The sequence below is a fragment of the Littorina saxatilis genome, linkage group LG3 (genome assembly GCF_037325665.1).
Source record: "Littorina saxatilis isolate snail1 linkage group LG3, US_GU_Lsax_2.0, whole genome shotgun sequence".
NCBI lineage: Eukaryota > Metazoa > Mollusca > Gastropoda > Littorinimorpha > Littorinidae > Littorina > Littorina saxatilis.
Window position 1 is genome coordinate 60,085,442 of NC_090247.1, and position 18,200 is coordinate 60,103,641.

An 18,200-nucleotide genomic window follows, 5' to 3' on the forward strand; every position below is an offset into this window, starting at 1 on the left:
GGGAATTGGAGAAAAATTGATTATCTCCGGCTAATACATTTTAAGATCCATGAAAAAATGTTTAGCAACGCACTTTTCAGCTCTAATTGGTAATATTATTCATAAAAATCAGTCAAACTTTGTGTTTAAATTAGAATAAAATGCTGGATTGGATATGATTCAATTGTGGACATGCACAGCTTATTTATGATTTCTAGCTAGGTTTATTGGTCTGCATAACTTGACGCACAATTATTGACCTATTATTACCATATATTATTGTGCAACTCTAGGTGTGGGCTAATCTTGCTTATATTCTAATGCTTCCTCTAATATGGCATGTGCAGGTTAGCATTAATACTTGGTGTGTGTGTGTGTGTGTTTGTATTTTTTATTGGGGGGAGGGGGGGGATGTTGAGACAATTATTTCTGACCATGCTTAAAAGTAAACATAACTGTTTGTGAGAAAAAATATGACTTCACAACTATGATGTTGAAGAATCAATGTATTTGGCACAATAGAAATGCCTCCAATGTCCAGATTTAGTTTTTGTCATTGTTGATGTAAAGGTTGTTATAAATAACATTAAATTAGTGTTAGTTTTCATTTAAATAGTTATGTCCAAACGTAGGTTATTAACCATCCAGACAATTCGGATATAATGCATAAATGTGTAGCACTTAAATCCAATAAAACTTAAACTCTGATTCGCATAATTATTACCATACCAGCATTATTGCAGGGTTTAAATAAAATGTTGGTAATATTACACCAAATTATATTGGTTATATTCTTTGTGTACTGCACATGGCTGAAATATACAACCTGATGTTTTATGACGTAATAGAACTTGTTTACTTAATTTGTTTTATGTTTAAATTCCGAGTGCTGGTAATTTTATTTTGAAATGAAACACTGGTGGTTGGCTGTAAAGTGTTCAAAAGACGTAGGATTACCTCTGTTGCACTGGACAAAATAATATAGCATGTACCCAATAAATGCAGGTGTGAGATTTGCAAAGATTTTTTTCATGAGAAATTTGATTATAAAAATGTAAAGGGAACATTCGTTTTATTTGGTACGGGGTGTTGCAGGTAGCTTTGTTTCCTCCTTGGGGATGAAGCTACCAGGGGAAGGGATTGTGTTGGAGGTGCGGGTAGAGAGGTAGCCCTCCCGGTGCTCCCCCTTGGACCTCCCTAGTCTAGGACCCTGGGTCTTCGCGAGGTGGCCATTGTGGCGTAATCCCTCCGGACTAGCATAACGTTTCCCTATCCCAAGACCGACCGTGCGTGGTCTATGACCACATCCTCTACGAGGTGACCCTATCAACTAGGCAGCGCAAGCCCCTAGGCGAAACACGGCGGATCTAGAGGAGAGAACCTCGATAAAAAATTTGAGCTGCCATGAAGACGGAGCATGTTGGCTGAGGACAGCGGGCAGACCTTCCGTGCCGACACCCATCTACAGGAGAAAACCAGGCATGCACGCATCAAACCCAACATGGCCATGGCCATTTGGTATTTTGAGGGAAAATGTATGTTATCAGACATCATTATTTCGTAAACTATTGGATTTTTATTACGAAAGTTACGAATGGAAAATTCAAATATGGAAACAAGTTATATTTGGGTATATTGTGGACTCTGAGTAAAATATTAGAAGGGAATTTATGAGAGAGCAAGACAAAGAAAACAAGTCGCGTAAGGCGAAATTACTACATATAGTCAAGCTGTCGAACTCACGGAATGAAACTGAACGCACTGTATTTTTTCACCAAGACAGGACAGCTTCGTCAATCCCCGATAGAAAGGAAATCGCTCACCTCTCACGTGCAAAACGTAGTGATATTGACACGCCAGAATAGCGCGGTAGCGTATTGTGCTAAGCAGAAAAGCGCGCTTTTCTGTATTCTTGTTAACTTTCGAAGCTTGTTTTGAATACAACCTATCATTATTATCTATATGTTTTTGGAATCAGGAAATGATAAAGAATAAGATGAAATCTTTTTGGATCGATTTCTTAAATTTTAATTGTAAGACTAATTAATCTATTTTCGTTAATTGTGATCCAATTTGAAGAGTAAACATGACATATGTATATATTTTGAGATTCAGAATGTGATGAAAAATACGATGCAATCAATTTTAAATCTGTTTGCGAAAAATCGATTTTAACTCATTAATTAATTTGTAAGCCTCCTAGCTGAAATGCAATACCAAAGTCCGGGCTTTGTCGAAGATTACTTGACCAAAATTTTAACCAATTTGGTTGAAAAATGAGAGCGTGACAGTGCCGCCTCAACTTTCACGAAAAGCCGGATATGACGTCATCAAAGACATTTATCAAAAAAATGAAAAAAACTTCTGGAGATACCATACTCAGGATCTCTCGAGTAGTATTCTCTGAATCGCTCTACACACACTCACACACACACACACACACACACACACACACACACACACACACACACACACACACACACACACACACACACACACACACACACACACACACACACACACACATACACCACGACCCTCGTCTCGATTCCCCCCTCTACGTTAAAACATTTAGTCAAAACTTGACTAAATGTAAAAAGAAAGAAAGATACGGCCAACAAATAACCAGGTTTAGAAGCAGCCTGCATGCACATGAGGTCCCCAAACAATTAAGAGGAAGAAGTACATTTAGTGACACTAGAATATGGTTTTCATGGTGCTCACATAATTTATTAACAAATGCTGAATTCCACTGCAATGTATGTTCACACGTGCATCCTTTCGTTGTCAAGGTTTGTGATAAAGGTACCATATGTGGTGCACATGCCCACTGTGATACTCACCGCTTAACGCCACCACAAACAGCACAACGCCGATCATCCCGAAACGAGTCGACGTCATGGTCAGAGGATCATCCGAGTAGAGGAGGATACCTTCTTCTTTTTCTTCTTCTTCTTCTTCTTCTTCGTTCCTCCACGGAAAGCCCGAATGCCGGCGTGTCGTCTTGCTAGATTATGTATAGGTACAAGGAAAGCAGAATAACGGTTGTAGGACTTAACTGTATCAACGTCTGTTGCGACCAGAACTAGCAACAAAGTTGAGTTCAACAAGATCTGATACAAAGATAGCACACTTTTGGCACGACATTTTCAACGTTCTCTGATGGCAAGAAGACAAAACGGGGTGCTAGCAAGGCGGGAGCAGGGAAGAGGTTACTGCAGTGCAAGAAAAAAGAGGAGAAAGGAAAGGAATAGAGAGAAAAGGAGAGTGTAACTTTGAGCGAGTTTTAGCGTCAACCAAGGTGACTCGAGTCGAACCGGAGGTCGCAAAAACTCGGTCCGGTACGACTGGAGTGACGTCACCGGTTAACCAACTTTCAACCTTGCTTCCTGCGTAGGGTCTCTCCAGTTCCAAGATGGCTGCCAAGGCGAGGTGAGAAACTTCTGCAAATATTTTTTGACAAAGTTACGGATTGTGAGAAGACATTTGTTGTAAATCACTTAGCCTTTCAAAAATTAAGGATACTGGGTTGGATACTGTCTTGGTTTTAATGCATTTTATTTTAGCAGTGATGTTTATTTTGGGAAGAAATGAGGTCAACAGGAGTTTGGGTGCGATTTCGGCTCAAATGTACTTTAGCGCCCTGAACTTTTACCCGGCTGTTTTGCGCTCGATTTTCACGCTCACTTCTTCATTGACGTTCGAATCGATAGTTCGATGTTTTGGCATTACATTCACATCAACAATAAAACAGTACTGCTTGTTCATCATCGTCGTCCATCAACTCTCCACAACAGTAAATCCGTAACGCGCTTGTCGCCATCTTGTTGCAAGGGACGCGACTGGACACAACCCAACAGCGTTTCCGCGAAGAAAAAAACCAGACATGCGCAGTGACCCTACCGTAGCTCAACCCTGTTCCTCGCGAAAACTCGCTCTTTATCTCACTCTACGCTTTTGCTGTGTTTGCAGTTCAGATCAGTTTGTTACACCCCCGGTATAGGGGTGTGTATAGGTTTCGCTCGATGTGTTTGTTTGTTTGTTTGTGTTCGCATATAGATCTCAAGAATGAACGGACCGATCGTCACCAAACTTGGTGAACAGGTTCTATACATTCCTGAGACGGTCCTTACAAAAATTGGGACCAGTCAAACACACGGTTAGGGAGTTATTGGTGGATTAAAATTATACAAGGACTTATAGAGGAACATCTTAATGGTCAAAGGGAAATAACCATTCTCACTCAGTCACTGCCACCAACTGAGAAGGTTATTTCCCTTTGACGGGGGTGTTTTTCCTACCTCGTAGGAATTTCTTGTTTCTATTGTATTATGTGTTCCATCTGTTAGTGTACAATTTAAAGTTGCTGAGAGAGCCCGAATGCCAGGGTATCTTCTTGCTACATTATTTATGGGTCACAAGTTCATTGAAAGCAGAATCACGGTTGTAGGACTGAACGTTGCAACAAGAACTGGCAACAATGTTGAGTTTAACAAGAACTGGCAACAATGTTGAGTTTAACAAGAACTGGCAACAATGTTGAGTTTAACAAGAACTGGCAACAATGTTGAGTTTAACAAGAACTGGCAACAATGTTGAGTTTAACAAGAACTGAGACATTGGCACACTTTCGGCACGACGGTTCCAACTGTCTCTGATTGTAAGAAGACAAAACGGGGCGCTAGCAAGTAAGATGGGAGCAGGGAAGAGGTTACAGCAGTGCAGTAGCAGACTTTCACACACACACACACACACACACACACACACACACACACACACACACACACACACACACACACACACACACACACACACACACACACACACATACACACACATACACACACGCACACACACACACAAAATTGCGGATATGGCAGAGTTTTTCTGTACCGAAACTGAAATTGCGTGCCATCCCCTCCCCCATATGCTGAGCGGAACGACTCGAGGCTTGGGGCTGATGTCGTCGTCGTGGGAAGATGGTTCCAGTTGGAGATAGTCCGTGGGAAAAAGGTGTTGCATATGGCTTTATGGAAGTCCTGTTGCTGCCTCAGCCCATCTCCTCTTGTTCTTGCGTCGGAGCTATGGAGATAGTTCTTTTCGTCTATGCCGACCATCTTATGCTTGATTTTGTACAGCATCATGAGGCGATTGTTTTCTCGTCTATTTTCCAGTTTCCCATCCTAGGTTGTTCAGCATGTTGGTAACTACGCCAGGCGTTTTTTCAAAGTAGTTGTTATGGGCGTATCTGGCTGCTCTTCTCTGGACCATTTCTAATGCCTGCTTGTCATTTTCCTGATTAGATCTATTCCTAATCGTGCGGTATACAACTGCTTTCTCAGCATTCTCGTAATAAAATCCAGGCACATAATATGCAGACTATACAACATGAACAGAACATAATGGCCTGTCCTCACTGACACGCTAAACTTTCCAAACGTTCTTTCTATTTCCAAGCGTGTACAGCCTAATATAACGTTTTTCGCCGATTGACATCACTTTTGGAATAATATCATACGTTATTTGTGAGTTTGACCAAAATATGACATTTTACACAGATTGAGACAGTCCGTGTTCCTCCGAGACAGCGCTAGCGCTCGAGGTAAACAATGACTGTCAAGATATGTGTACAATGTCATGTTTTGGTCAAAAATACAAAACACATCAGTATCGGTCGATTCTGGTTACAATTCCTTTGAGTTTTTACGATTGAACGCACACAAACATGCACGCACTGTGTGTGTGTAGAAGTTAACACGATGCAATAATGAACGGTTCTTGTCGTCATCTTTTGACATTTTCAGCATACTTCCTGTTTTTAACATTCGTTCACGAAAGAAACAATGCAATTTGTCGTCTACTCCGCAACGAAAACATTATTGACTCAATCTTTGTTCTGATTGTAAGCTGACACCATTTCCTCGAAATGTTTAATATTTTTGCAAAGTAATATTTTTGCAAAGGGGGGGGGGGGGGGGAGGAGGTTGATTGAATAATGTTACACTCTAAGTAAAGAAAATCCGAGACATCGATAACATCTTACGACAACAGCTCTGTTGCAGTGAAAACAGTGCACAGACTCAAGGACGAGTAAATCAATGGGGGAAAAAAAGCAAAAAACAATAACATTTCTAACTTTTGTACTACAGGGAAGGAGGTATGGGGGGGGGGGGGGGGGGGGGCAGTGTCGGAAGAGGATTTTTTTTTAAATCAGAAAAAATATCACCTACCTTGTGTGAATGATAAACTCGTTTTCTAATGCAGTTTGTTTTATGCGATTGGTTTTCAGCAGAGGGAGTCATATGATGTATATATATATAAACATGTATCTGGAATTGATCTATAATAAAAGTCAATGTTACAGACACAAATACAACGCACGTTTCGCTTTGATTGATTTTTCTCATCTCGTGCTACTGTGTGTGTGTGTGTGTGTGTGTGTGTGTGTGTGTGTGTGTGTGTGTGTGTGTGTGTGTGTGTGTTCTTTGTGTGTGTTCTTTGTGTATGTATCTGCATGTTTGTATGTGTCAGTGTCTGTCTGTGCAATATGACATGTGTATGAAGGGAGCTGGTAGCTTAGTTGGTAGAGCACTGGACCTGTGATCCTCGGGTCATTAGTTCGAATCCGGGCGAGGACTTCATGTGAACACTCACATACGGTATCCATGTCCCAACCCAAGTCACCGCTGTGGCAAGTTAAAGACCTTGTTTTTTCTGCCGTAAGTACATGTGGCTGATTAAACTTAAACACGCACACACCTGGCTAACATAACTCTTGTTGGTGCTAGCATTTCACTGGAAAAAAGTTACTCGAATTTCCCAGCAATGATAATACACTACTGAAAATGGAAAACAAAAACAAACAAAAACTGATTGATGTGTCACATGCAAGGATGTTGCCGGGATGTATTACTTGTACCCATTTCTCAAATTGGCTATAGAAGTTTCAACAATTTTTGGGAAGTTTTAGACAGTCTTTGGCCTATAACTTCACCTGAAAGTGAAAAAGTTCAGCAATTCTGCTGAAGTCATGGCCAAGTTTTCAGCAATTTGAAGTAATTGTCATTGTTTTGCCAACGACCAACTCCAGACAACATCCTTAAATTTGTACAATAATACCACCCTGGACAACTAAATCATGAGAATGTTTATAGAATGAATACAAACATTTTAATCTTGAAAAAGTCTCCCACACATATACTGGGAATAAATATCATGAGTAAATCAACCATTGGTACACAGCTTGGAAATACCAGCTTCCAGCAGTCAAAGCAAAAGCCATAACATATTGTTATCAAGTCAAAGCAAAAGCCATAACATCAGATTGTTATCAATGTAAATCAAAGCAAACCCCACAACATATGTTATCAATGTTAATACATACTGGCGACACCAAAAAGCTCCCTTACTTTGTAAATTTGTTGCACATTAAATACTTGCAACATCCGACTGTACCTTCATTATGAGTTAATATGTGATGAAAGATTGCATAGTTTCTCAACATGTTTTGAGAATTAACGTAACTTTGCATGGATTACAAATCTTGAATAATTTATATAACTGTTATTAAAGCAAGACAAACCTTAATTTCAGCAAACAAACAAAACAGTACTATCACAGGGGTTACAGTGATTGAAAATGAATGAAAGTACACTAGTGAAACAATCAATTAAAACAAGTACAGAATTAGAATAAAAGCATAAAAGCAAAGTTTTAAAAAGATTATCACAGTCATGTATTAATTATCGCTTTTGAGATACAGAATGCCATTAATGCTGCATCATCTGCTCTGCAGATCTGTTTAAACACGTTTGACATAAAATATACAAATGCTTTCTGTTTTTGATTAACCAATACCAGCTCATTTTTTACATCACATATTCATGAAAAAGGATAACACAGAAAGAAAACAGTTAAAGGCACAGTGCAGCTCACAGCCTTCGTTTTGCGTTTTTGTTGCAGCTGAGTGCATTTACAGTTCAAAAATCCTCCTATGGTAGTAAAACAAACCCAAAACTACCCAACGACGACATCTGTGAAGCTCGACAGTTTCTTGTTCACGCGAGTGCATAAATTAACCTAGTTATTACGTGGTGTTTGGTCGGAGTTCGATTCAACTGAGTGATTCTGGCCTCCATTTTGTTTTACACAAACTCATGATGATGTCTGACATAGTTTGCTAGTGACGTGTCTTTTTGTGCATGATGTGGTGATCTACCTGATCTAAATTTAGATCCAAAAATAGGTCAAGACCAGCCGGGTCCGAGTACGAAATTAATTCGTAAAAAAAAAACCAGTTCTTGACTCTTTGGGTGCAAGTCAATGAAACTTGGTAGTTCTTCTAACGGATAGCTGCCTGAGGTATGACTAAAAGCCCCAGGGGCTCCGTGCTCCTGGATTTGACAAGTTCAGTACCTTTAAATATATATATTTTTTTCAAACATAAAATGTTCTGGCTATAAAAATAAACAAGTCGCGTGAGGCGAAATAACAACATTTAGTCAAGCTGTCGAACTCACAGAATGAAACTGAACGCACTGCATTTTTTCACCAAGACCTCATACTTGTAGTTTCGTCACTACACCGCTCGTGGCAAAGGCAGTCAAATCGATAAGCCAGAATAGTGCGGTAATGGTCGCGCTGAGCAGGATAACACGCTTTTCTGTATCTCTATTCTTTTTAGCGTACTGAGTTTGTTTTTAATCCAAACATATCATATCTATATGTTTTTGGAATCAGGGACCGACAAGGAATAAGATGAAATTGTTTCTAAATCGATTTCGGACAATTAATTTTAATCATAATTTTCATATTTTTAATTTTCAGAGCTTGTTTGTAATCCAAATATAACATATGTATATGTTTTTGGAATCAGAAAATGACGAAGAATAAGATGAAATTGTTGGCTCACGAAGTGTAGCCTATGCGATCGTAACTTTGTCTGTCTGTGCGTTTGTGCGTTTGTGCGTGTGTGTGTGCGTGTGTGTGTGTGTTTGTGCGTGTGTATGTCTGTGGTAGAAACTTTAACATTTCCGAGTCTATGTGTGAGTGGTTATCCAAGACTATGGATAAAGCTCGCATAAGATTACGTCACGGTCAAAAGTGTTTGACGTCAATTAATGCATCATGACGGCATGCCTCCCTGTAGTCTTTCTCTCTCGCGTGGTGTGTGTGGTCTCGGTCATTGTTATTTTGAGCGGGCCGAGACTATTTGGCAGTCGTGTCCCTGTAAGTAGGCTACATGCAGACAGACAGATCTAGATCTAGTGTCTCTCTTTCTTGCACAGTGTCACCTAAGCTTACTGTGTGTGTGGGTGTGTATGTGTGACGGAGTGATTGAGTTTGTGTTACTGTTTGTCGATTTCTTACGTGAGCCTTGATGGCTTCGCCTCTTGTTTTTGGATCGTTTAAAAAAAAAAATGTAATGACAAGTTTCTGATTTTTAATGACCAAATTCATTAATTATATTTTAAGCCACCAAGCTGAAATGCAATACCAAAGTCCGGCCTTCGTCGAAGATTGCTTTGCCAAAATTTCAATCAATTTGATTGAAAAATGAGGGTGTGACAGTGCCACCTCAACTTTTACAAAAAGCCGGATATGACGTCATCAAAGGTATTTATCGAAAAAATAAAAAAAACGTCCGGGGATATCATTCCCAGGAACTCTCATGTCAAATTTCATAAAGATCGGTCCAGTAGTTTAGTCTGAATCGCTCTACACACATACACAGACACACACAGACACACACACACACACACGCACACACGCACACACATACGCACGCACATACACCACGACCCTCGTTTCGATTCCCCCTCGATGTTAAAATATTTAGTCAAAACTTGACTAAATATAAAAAGTGAGCCTCAGATAACTGAAGACTAAGAACAACACAAAAAATACAACGCCCAAAGAAATCAAGTTAATTAAAATAGGTAAGTTATGTAATCAGCAGTTAAAATTAAAAAATTGCATTATTTGTTATTGTACATAGCAAAACATTTTCATAACAAAAATCTGGATATTGAAGGAAAAAAATTACATGAAGCAGATTCAACACAATTGAATAACTTATTCCCTTTTGCATGAAGTGACTCAATAGTGTAGTTTTAGTTTTGGAGGGAGGTTATCATAACCTTGTAATTCAATCTGTTGAATTCAAGATTCTACTATCCTTTTCCACACCAAGTCACTTTTTCAAATATAACACCATTACCATAACTACCGTATTTTTTTTGCAAGGTAGTTAATGTGAGCACTTTCGTGTACATTTAAATGCACAGTGTGTGTGTGTCTGTGTGTCTGTGTGTGTGTGTGCATGCAAGAATGTGTGTGTGTGTGTCAGTGTGCGTGCGTGCATGTGTGTGTGCATGCGTGTGCGTGTGTGTCACTGTGTGTGTGTGTGAGTGTGATGCCTTTTTCTTTTGTCTGTACATTTACTAGTCAGATATAGTGTGGTCTGTACTTTCGCATTACGTTACAACTTTTTTTATGTTGGGTATGGACTGACTGGAAAAAAAACCCACACCCTCCCATCTTCCTCCTCTGTCAAAATCTCATCACTCATTACATCACATCTTATCTACCACACAAAGGCAGTGCGAGCTTTCTTCAAAGCTCCTTCCATGCTCGTCACCAAATCCTGGGCCTGATGTTTGGAGTGGGTCAGTTTCCCTCTGTTCTTCTCCACCGTTTTCGAAGCCGTCTTCAGATCCACAGCATTGTTGTTGTCGTTGTCCGTATTGTCGCCACCCTGGGAGTGCGAGCCTGGGGGAGGGGGAGGGGGGACCTGATATTCCTTGCAGAGAGTTTCGAGCCGAGCGTCGAGCGTGTTCAAGGAAGTTACGACGGTCGGCAGTTCCCTCAAGGAGGCTTGGCACACTGCTGCAAACTGGAGAAATGTACGAAGTTATTTTGATGACAAAGCAAACACATGTAAGATGCCGCACCTGTGTGTAAGAAACTATGAAGATATTATGTTTGAAAATCTAGCCCTGCAGAAAAATTGACTTTCATGATTCCCTACAATCAAAACTTAGAAACAGAAAAGCGGGTCATAACAAACAGACACTGCACAAAATAGTGGCTGTGAATAATGAGCTTCCATGAGCATATCATCCAAAGAAAAGGACGTCATAGCAAGCAAACCTCACAGAAAATGCTCACAAGAGCTCATTTTTACATTTAGTCAAATTTTATTTTTTACTTTGACAACCAGGACTTTTTGTATGAACTATACAATAGCATTGTTTGCCGGACTTTTAGAGGAACAGCTCTTCCACGCCCCTAACAAAAAAAATGGCAGGGTCACAGTGGTACCAGTAATAAAAGCACACCCTTCGGAGCAGCTGAAAGTGCCCCTCCAGGTGGCCTGTCATGACAGGTATATTTTGGCGAAGATGACAGACAAAAGTGTAACCGAGTGCCGAAACACCACAATCACCTTTGGAGGCGAAGTCCAATCAAAGAGGATTGAGAATTTTAATTAGAGCTTATTTCTAAGCCCTATAAAAACTGTTATGCATTCGCAAAGGAATCCATGAACATACAGAGAGACAAAAGCCGCCAGACCCCATCACAAACAGAACTCTACAATCCACAGGTGTTGCCTACTTCCAAGGCGAACAACTCTGCAGAGTCTGCTGTGAAGGGCGACGGTAGTCTCCCTGTCACAAAAGGAATACACAATGTGTCCTTTCATGGGAGGTGTAGTCTTATTAAGGGCAGGTGGGCCAGTGCAAAATTGACCAAATCGTTCAAAACACTGTTTTGGGTATTTTAGCAGATTATGTTTCCATAACATACCTATCATCCATGTGTGTCGGTGTTTTTGTCAAAAGTGTCCTATTTATCTGTCAATAAAGACAAAATGTGAACATGTGTGGCATTGATTGTCTTCTGTAGTCGATATTCCCCCGCCAAAAAATGTCTCATTTTAAAGGCTAGTTACGGCTTTGTCCTCAGCAAAACAGTGCATTCACGACATACGAAGCTGCTGACCTATAACATGACATCAGTGTTTTGATGAATGTTCCATTCACTCAGCCACTTGTCCGTTGCAAAGGCAGCAATCGTAATCGAACGGAAATGTCCTTATTTGGAATGTACTCGACATCCATTGGTTCGTGTCATAAACCGAAATCGGGAACCAGTTTACTTTGTGAGTGCGCATGCTCAGCTTACGAATTTTGCATACGGAAACTACCGAAGAAACTCTCGGCCATGACGGGAACACCCGAAGTTCACTCGGTTTTACAACATCCTGGTTACACATCAAACGATCGGTGACAACCGAAAGCGAATTTTTCCTTGAGAAACAACCTTTGATACGACAACAATGGCTCGAAATAAGAAAGAGGACAACGTCTTTATTAGTTCGGTTAGCAACAACAAGTAGTTCCGCTGGCACTAGGCCAAAGTTTGGATTCTGTCGGTGTTTCCGATACAGAGGAAAGCTTTGATCTCCACGCAGATCCACAGGTCGCCATTTCCGAACACGCCATGCAGCAGACTTTTTACGTCTCGGCACTGGCTTGCTTTGCGCTGAATTTGAGTCAGTTTCTGTGCAGTATCTCCTCGACAAGCAAGTTGAGCATTTGCTACGCAAAAAAACAAAAACAGGAGAAAGTATCCAACATCAGTCAGATTATCGGTAATGTTTGCTGGGCCTGCCATTTCCCGAACGAAACTGGATCAGCAACTGTTTGTATCAATCTGCGCTTTCGTAAATTCCGTCACTGTCTTGACGAACTGTGTCATTTTCTTCACCGCGATACACAGTTCATTGCGAAGAGCTTCCTCAGTAAATCGTTCAGATTCCACGTACGATTTGTTGTCAAAAAACAACTCAAACGAAAGTTTCAAACTCATCATCCTCCATCTTGCTTGTCGAAGCACCAAAGTACTGTATCGATGTAAAAACAAAAGCAGAAAACTTCGAGGAAACCAACAAATCGACGAGATAACGGAAGGAAATAAGTCTCGTTCTGGCTCAAGTAAGTTACCGTTAAAAATACCGTTATTCTCGCATGCAAATACAAACGAGAATCGGGTCATTGATACACGTTTAGCGCTGGGGCAGTATACCCATGCTGGTTGACAGAGGGAAAGAAAGGATGGACGCATAAATTCTCTGCTGGCGTGCTAAAGGCTAAGTAGTTTGCAATTCAAATAAACTAAGCTGTTCATTCATAACACCGTTTTGTCCTTGTATGTCTGTTTCAATAGTGTTTCTGTGGTGTTCAATCTTCAATGTCGTTTTTCTCAGTTCAGCCATTTTGCCTACGGTTACGTCTTGGGTTACGCGATTTCTCTGGCTGTAATTTAGCTAGAGCAATATTTTCTTTTGTAGTTTGTGCAGAATATAACATTCTGGGGGATTACGAAGGGATTTTGCTGAAATTTTATTATAGTCATATCCAGATTATTTCAAAAAATAATTTCGCAAGCGTTACCCTAAAGTTTGACAGTTGTAACAAAGAAGTGTTCCTAACTCCAAATATAAATATAATAAACAAGATCTGCTTCGTAATCCCCTAGAGCATACACAGAAGGATAAAATAAAACAATAATTAGAAGTGTGACAATCACATCTGATGAAAATCCGTGTATCTCCTGTACTCCACTTTTGTCTGTATTTTGACTGTTTTTGTCGCGTAAAACAAAAACCAGCAACCGAAAATACAAAAAGTGACTATTCTTTGTCATCATTTGTTCATTTCTTTCATAAAATAACATTCAGACACAATAAAACATTGAAAATTAAAAAAAAGGTAGTGCACTGGCCCACCTCCCCTTAAATGGGTCTCACATTGAAGGTACCACTGTATTTCCAAACAGTTGCCTGACTTTTAGGAGCACAACTCTTCCACAGCCAATACAGCCCTGACAGAGTTATTTCCAAACACTTTCTATTCTTGAAAACAAAGTCGGACTGACCTCCTTGTTAAAAGCCTTGAGTGCGTATCTGATGTTCTTCTCTATCTCTTTGTCTTCCTTGGATTTGGCTTCAAGATGGCAGAAATCGTCTTCCACCACCAGCTGCAAAGCAACAACACAGTGATATTTCTTTTACCTTCACTGTAATGTGATGAGTCTGTCAATGCCTGCTTGTGTATGCCATGTTTTGCATGTGTACTTTTGTCATCACTAGGGATTGTGTTTACCAAATGTTTTTGACATTTTACAGGTTAAAATATATATTTTACCCGAGATGAAAGAAGCAACGGGTCACTCCTAACAGCTAATATTTCTTGTGAAAAATGTCCTTGCTCAACCCGGGGTCAAACCCTGGCCGAAAACGACAAACTGGTTTTAATACAGATGTGCCATCCACTGAGCTAATTTGTCCTTTTACCAAAAATTCAGTGCCAAAGCTTCATGCAGCGAGCTTCGTGATATCCATTAATATCAGCTTGAGCTTCGTGATATCCATTAATATCAGCTTGAGCTTCGTGATATCCATTAATAGCAGCTTGAGCTTCGTGATATCCATTAATAGCAGCTTGAGCTTCGTGATATCCATTAATAGCAGCTTGAGCTTCGTGATATCCATCAATAGCAGCTTGAGCTTCGTGATATGCATTAATAGCAGCTTGAGCTTCGTGATATCCATTAATAGCAGCTTGAGCTTCGTGATATCCATTAATAGCAGCTTGAGCTTCGTGATATCCATTAATAGCAGCTTGAGCTTCGTGATATCCATTAATAGCAGCTTGAGCTTCGTGATATCCATTAATAGCAGCTTGAGCTTCGTGATATCCATTAATAGCAGCTTGAGCTTCGTGATATCCATTAATAGCAGCTTGAGCTTCGTGATATCCATTAATAGCAGCTTGAGCTTCGTGATATCCATTAATAGCAGCTTGAGCTTCGTGATATCCATTAATAGCAGCTTGAGCTTCGTGATATCCATTAATATCAGCTTTACCACACAACAACCCTACCTTCAGTAAAATGTTCTCCGAAGCCAGTGTTTCTTTCAGTCCAATGAGGCAGTTCTCCAAACTGTTGTCATCTTCTTCAACGATCTTGGCGGTGACACACATGCGCTGGAAATGCCTCAGGGTCTCCTTGAAGTGGGCTCCCAGTGAAGCCACTCGTGTCATCAGGAACTGCCCTTGACTCAAGAGCTCATCAAACTGTCCAAAAAAAAGAATGCACAATGAGTGATAGAATACCGTTTTTTTTGTATGTGGTGTACATGGTCACACATGATCATGATGTACACGCACAAAAGTGTACAAATGTGAACCAGTGAACACATACACACACACACAAGCATGCATACACACACACACACACACACACACACACACACACACACACACACACACATGCTTGCACACACACACACACACACACACACACACACATGCTTGCATACACACACACACACACACACACACAAATAGGAGAATCCTAAAACTTGTTCAACTGAGTCAGCACAACACTACAGCAGACAAAAAAAAACAAATTACTGCAAACACCTCAGGTATTCCCACAGTGTCAAGAGAAACTGTCTGCCTGTCCCTGGATTTCTTGTCTTTCTCTTCAATGAATTTGGGTTGCCACCGCCGCTCCATCTTGTCGCGTTTCTCCATGATGTGACGAATGAAGGCTTTAATCGCCTGAGAGACAGTGCCATCACCACTCTTTGCTGATACCACCGCGCTGAAACATAGTTCCACATATAATGTGTGTAAGTGAGTGAGAGAGAGAGAGAGAGAGAGAGAGAGAGAGAGAGAGAGAGAGAGAGAGAGAGAGAGAGAGAGAGAGAGAGAGAGAGATCAAATCTTCATTACTAGGCAAGAATATATGCTTTTTTTACATCCAGCCCTCTCCCAAGTTGTGTCAACTAGAACAGGAAAAAAAATTAAAACCTCTTGAAGCTTCTTGGGACTTTTTTGTAATGCTAATAACACACACACACACACACACACACACACACACACACACACACACACACACACACACACACACACACACAAGAGAGTAGATTACACTAAGCACTCTTAATTCTGTATTCAAGGGGAAGCAACTCACACTTTTATTTGGTTTTACAGTACTGGTTTACTTCCCCTACTCCACTACCCGTTTTGCCTCTTTATCAGTGAGCAGGAGTTGTCTGTTAAACATTTGCTTTTGTCCATGATTGGGTGCGTACATAGAGAAAAAATGCACAGATGAAGGGTAGAGCATTGAATGGAGAATAGTTTTCATAATCACAGAATAAAGATTGGGAAATATCTTTTCACATTTTTGTCCTGTAGCACATGTAACTTTATAAGAGCAACTCCACTCCAGTGTATATGACTCAGTGCCAAGGGTTTGCTGTACGAAAATGCAATTTCAGCCCTGAAATCAGACTTGCAAAAACGGACAACTGCACAAGGACCCATTTAACCAACATGCTGCTCATCACACAGTAGAGACAATTTTATTCAGTGAAATATCACGGACAAATCAGTCCCTTACAAAATGTGACATGCGCACGGACACTTTAATAATTAACCTGTGGCCGAAACCGTGCAGAAAAGTTTGTGGTGACGGACGTCATTGTTGTCGTAATACTTCCTTTGAAATTTTTCCGGTTCAACACTGAACTAAAGTCTGCTAAACTCGGAAAACCTGAAAGTCGACGTCATTAGCTTCAAAAAGTGTTTCACTGTTGCTACAGTTGTGATTTTTTTTAATCTTGCTAGTACATGTATTCGGCTTTATAATGCCATTTTTGTTGTAAGAAATCACAGGTTATATAGTCAGTTTTCAGATAAAATGTAAGTTCGCTTACAATACTTGAACTATTGCTTGCAATATCACACACTGATAGTCAATCACGTGTCTTTCAAAAAAATGTCCATCTCTGTTCAGATTTCATTTACTTTTCTTCACCACCAATTGTCCACTTTTCACGCGCACCTTTTGGCCTCATTCAAAATTTAATGTCTACAGCCTGGTGAACAAGTACAGTGGGTGGGTCCACCAGATTTGTCTGTACATGTATTAATCCAGTCAGTCGATGTTTGCCCTTGTCTGACATGGGCCTACTTAATTCTCTCTCTCTTCACTGCAGCAGTTACAATGAACATCTTCCGTTTTTCTTCTACAATTGTGGCCTGCAACTTCCATGTGCACTCATGGACATGAGTGGGCTTTAACCCTCATGCTGGTTGTCGCGACATATGTCGCGCTACTTTACGTATACTGTCACCTGATTGTCACGACATATGTCGCGCTACTGGCTCAGTCTGTTTGGTCGGTTCCGATTACCTACCATGGATGCGAAAACCTATATGACCGTTTTTCTTTATTTTTCTCTCTGTTAATTCACCAGTGGCTATGTAACATGTGTTACGGAATTGCACCAGTGTAAGGGTTAAGACATGTTTAATTTGTTGTTGTTTTTATCCTCCAGTTTTATAAGCAGTCATACTGCTTTTGCGGGAGATACATTCTAGGTATTTTCTCATTTCTATATGTCTGACATAGAATACAGGATCTTTTCCACGCATATTTGAGTCTTGTGTTTGCATGTGCACGAAGGGAGATAAGACTGGGTGGCCGAGTGGTAACGCACTTGCGCTCGGAAGCGAGAGGTTGCGTGTTCAGGCCTGGGTCAGGCCGCAATTTTCTCCCCCCTTTCCTAACCTAGGTGGTGGGTTCAAGTGCTAGTCTTTCGGATGAGACAAAAAACCGAGGTCCCTTCGTGTACACTACATTGGGGTGTGCACGTTAAAGATCCCACGACTGACAAAAGGGTCTTTCCTGGCAAAATTGTATAGGCATAGATAAAAATGTCCATCAAATACCCATGGGACTTGGAATAAAGTAAAAAAAATTCCATCTCACACGGCATTAAGTCTCAATGCGCCACTAATAGTCAGAATGTTGACCCTGGGCGTTAAATGGAAGAAGAAGAAGAAGACACTAGCAGGTCTGAACATAAGTTGACGTGGGAAAACTCCACCCTTAATTAACCCACCAAGTGCAGGTAGATTTCGAACGCAGCGCCTTTAACATGGGCCTGGCCGACATCCTTACCACTGGTGTATTGCGCCTGTGTAAATAAACACCCAGGGGTGGGACTCTCGTGATGGAAAAAGAGGAAATCCCTTTTTTCTAGAGGGGTTCTGGGGCATGTTCCCTCAAAAAAATGTTAAATGGTACATTAAAATCTTTGCAATCTGGTGCATTCTGAGTCTAAAATTCAACTCGTT

At 40.6% G+C, this 18,200-nt stretch overlaps 2 protein-coding genes across 2 annotated transcripts in view; both read right to left on the minus strand.

Moving 5' to 3' along the window:
* The window catches only part of LOC138961263 (probable basic-leucine zipper transcription factor Q), a 13,273-nt gene extending 9,678 nt beyond the window's left edge, over window positions 1–3,595 (minus strand). The window contains exon 1 of the mRNA XM_070332865.1: window positions 2,823–3,595. Coding sequence (XP_070188966.1) covers window positions 2,823–2,880 — 58 coding nt within the window. The 5' untranslated portion in view covers window positions 2,881–3,595. The remainder of the gene's footprint in view (window positions 1–2,822) is intronic.
* Window positions 3,596–6,670: 3,075 nt separating this feature from the next.
* Window positions 6,671–15,654, minus strand: LOC138962826 (uncharacterized; the record flags this gene model as incomplete). Its single annotated transcript, XM_070334784.1, is given in 4 exon segments — window positions 6,671–10,873; window positions 13,921–14,022; window positions 14,928–15,122; window positions 15,471–15,654. Coding segments are annotated over 4 exon segments (790 nt in total), but the record flags the coding sequence as incomplete, so codon positions are not given.
* Between the last annotated feature and the right edge of the window lie 2,546 nt (window positions 15,655–18,200).